The 1,695-nt window shown below is 27.6% G+C and overlaps 1 protein-coding gene across 1 annotated transcript in view; it reads left to right on the forward strand.

Annotated features, from left to right (window-relative positions):
- The window catches only part of LOC106475065 (endophilin-A-like), a 21,376-nt gene that overhangs the window by 17,090 nt on the left and 2,591 nt on the right, over window positions 1–1,695 (forward strand). Inside the window, exon 3 of the mRNA XM_022379282.1 lies at window positions 1,406–1,474. Coding sequence (XP_022234990.1) covers window positions 1,406–1,474 — 69 coding nt within the window. The remainder of the gene's footprint in view (window positions 1–1,405; window positions 1,475–1,695) is intronic.

Below are 1,695 nucleotides of genomic sequence, written 5' to 3' on the forward strand. Positions count from 1 at the left end.
ATTCGTCTCACGTTATCCAGCGCACTTGTATACAGGAATGGAGGGCGCCTAGCACATACTGGATTATTTGTGATGTTCCCCGATCCTTCTAGAATATCATGACGTGTTACCAGAGTCACGTGACTATCGCTGTTGTAACAATATATTATAGGAAAGTAAGATGTATAGTCTTTGCATATTATATAACAGTCAGTATAGTTGTTTTAATATGTAATCTCTCCAAGTGTTTAATTTTTATCTTTTTTGTGTATTTTTTATCTTCCCAATGAAGTTTTAAATGTTCTTTTTTTTATTTAAATATATCATGGTATAAATTAAGATTATGATTAATAGAATGTAAAATTTCCAATAGATTTTCTTTACAATTATAATTAAGATGCCTGTAACTTTTTTCTTTTTAAATATTGATGACTTTTCAGGAGTGTTTTATCCAGTACCATGTAGCAGTTTTTTCCCTACAAGTTCACATTTCTTCAAAAATGTTAGTAACATACAAACTGTCCTTTATATTTATATCCAACAAAGTAATTTTGTCTGATTGCATAACAGGTATATCTTAATTACAGCAGCTATTTTCCTTTCATTGTATCAAAAATAGATACTTAGCAGTTGTAAACTAGCTTGAATCTTAAGATATCATCATAATTTTAGTTCAAATTTATTTAGATTTACCAACGTCTTGTATAAAGAATAAAGCAGGTAACTAATACATGTTGACAAAAATGTTTATTTTACATCTGATAAATAATCAACTTATAATCATAACGTCATATAATTAACAGAAGGTGGTAAATATACATTTTAATTCATTCACTCGTACATTTTTTATAAAATCTGATTTTGTAAACTAAAAAAAGAAAAAAGAAAAAGTATACTAAACATGAGTGAAATTACTGGATGCAGTAAATCTTTTATTCACTATTTTTGCTAGTACAGTTTGCTGTATTGTACAGCTGCATTAGCAAATAATTCTTGCAGTATCAGTTAATAGATAATAAAACATTTATGTTCTGATCAATAAAAATATCAGGTGGGCTGTTACTTTTAGTCTACTACAGTATTGCTGTAATTTTTTCCACAAGTTTTCTTAAAACTGATTCTAGAAATACCATACTAAAAATGATTATTTATAATACTGTGTATATATATATTAGCATACTTTTATTGAAATATTTTGACTTTTTGTTGATTATTTGCCCATGAATATTGACATATATTTGTGTGTGTTTAAAAAGAAAGTTAGGTACAGATGTGTACAATTAATACTTCAAATGATACATTACAGGTTGTAAGTGTTAGTTATGCAAAATCTTTAGAATACATATTGCTTAGTAATTTTATATGTGTATAATTTTATCTGTCATTTGTAGTCTGTATTTTACATTTTATTGATTACTTCTTTTAGTACATGAGTGAAAAGATTGGTGGTGCGGAGGGTACCAAGTTTACAGAAGAATATATGGAAATGGAAAAGGTGAGAACTGTGGTAGGGCATAAGTACTTTTCACCAAAAAACAGTGAAATAGTATATAGAATGTGTTCAGAAAGTTTATTTGGGAATCCTTTCTTCTTTTATATCGAGTTTTTTATCATAATATTAAGATGACCAAATAATATGCATTGAATCTTTAATAGACTTAAAATAAGACCCAAAACTCGAACGCTTTCGAATAGTTGACTATTCTTCTTCAGGAG

This window comes from Limulus polyphemus, unplaced genomic scaffold (assembly GCF_000517525.1).
Source record: "Limulus polyphemus unplaced genomic scaffold, Limulus_polyphemus-2.1.2 Scaffold8043, whole genome shotgun sequence".
In the NCBI taxonomy this organism is placed as follows: Eukaryota; Metazoa; Arthropoda; class Merostomata; order Xiphosura; family Limulidae; genus Limulus; species Limulus polyphemus.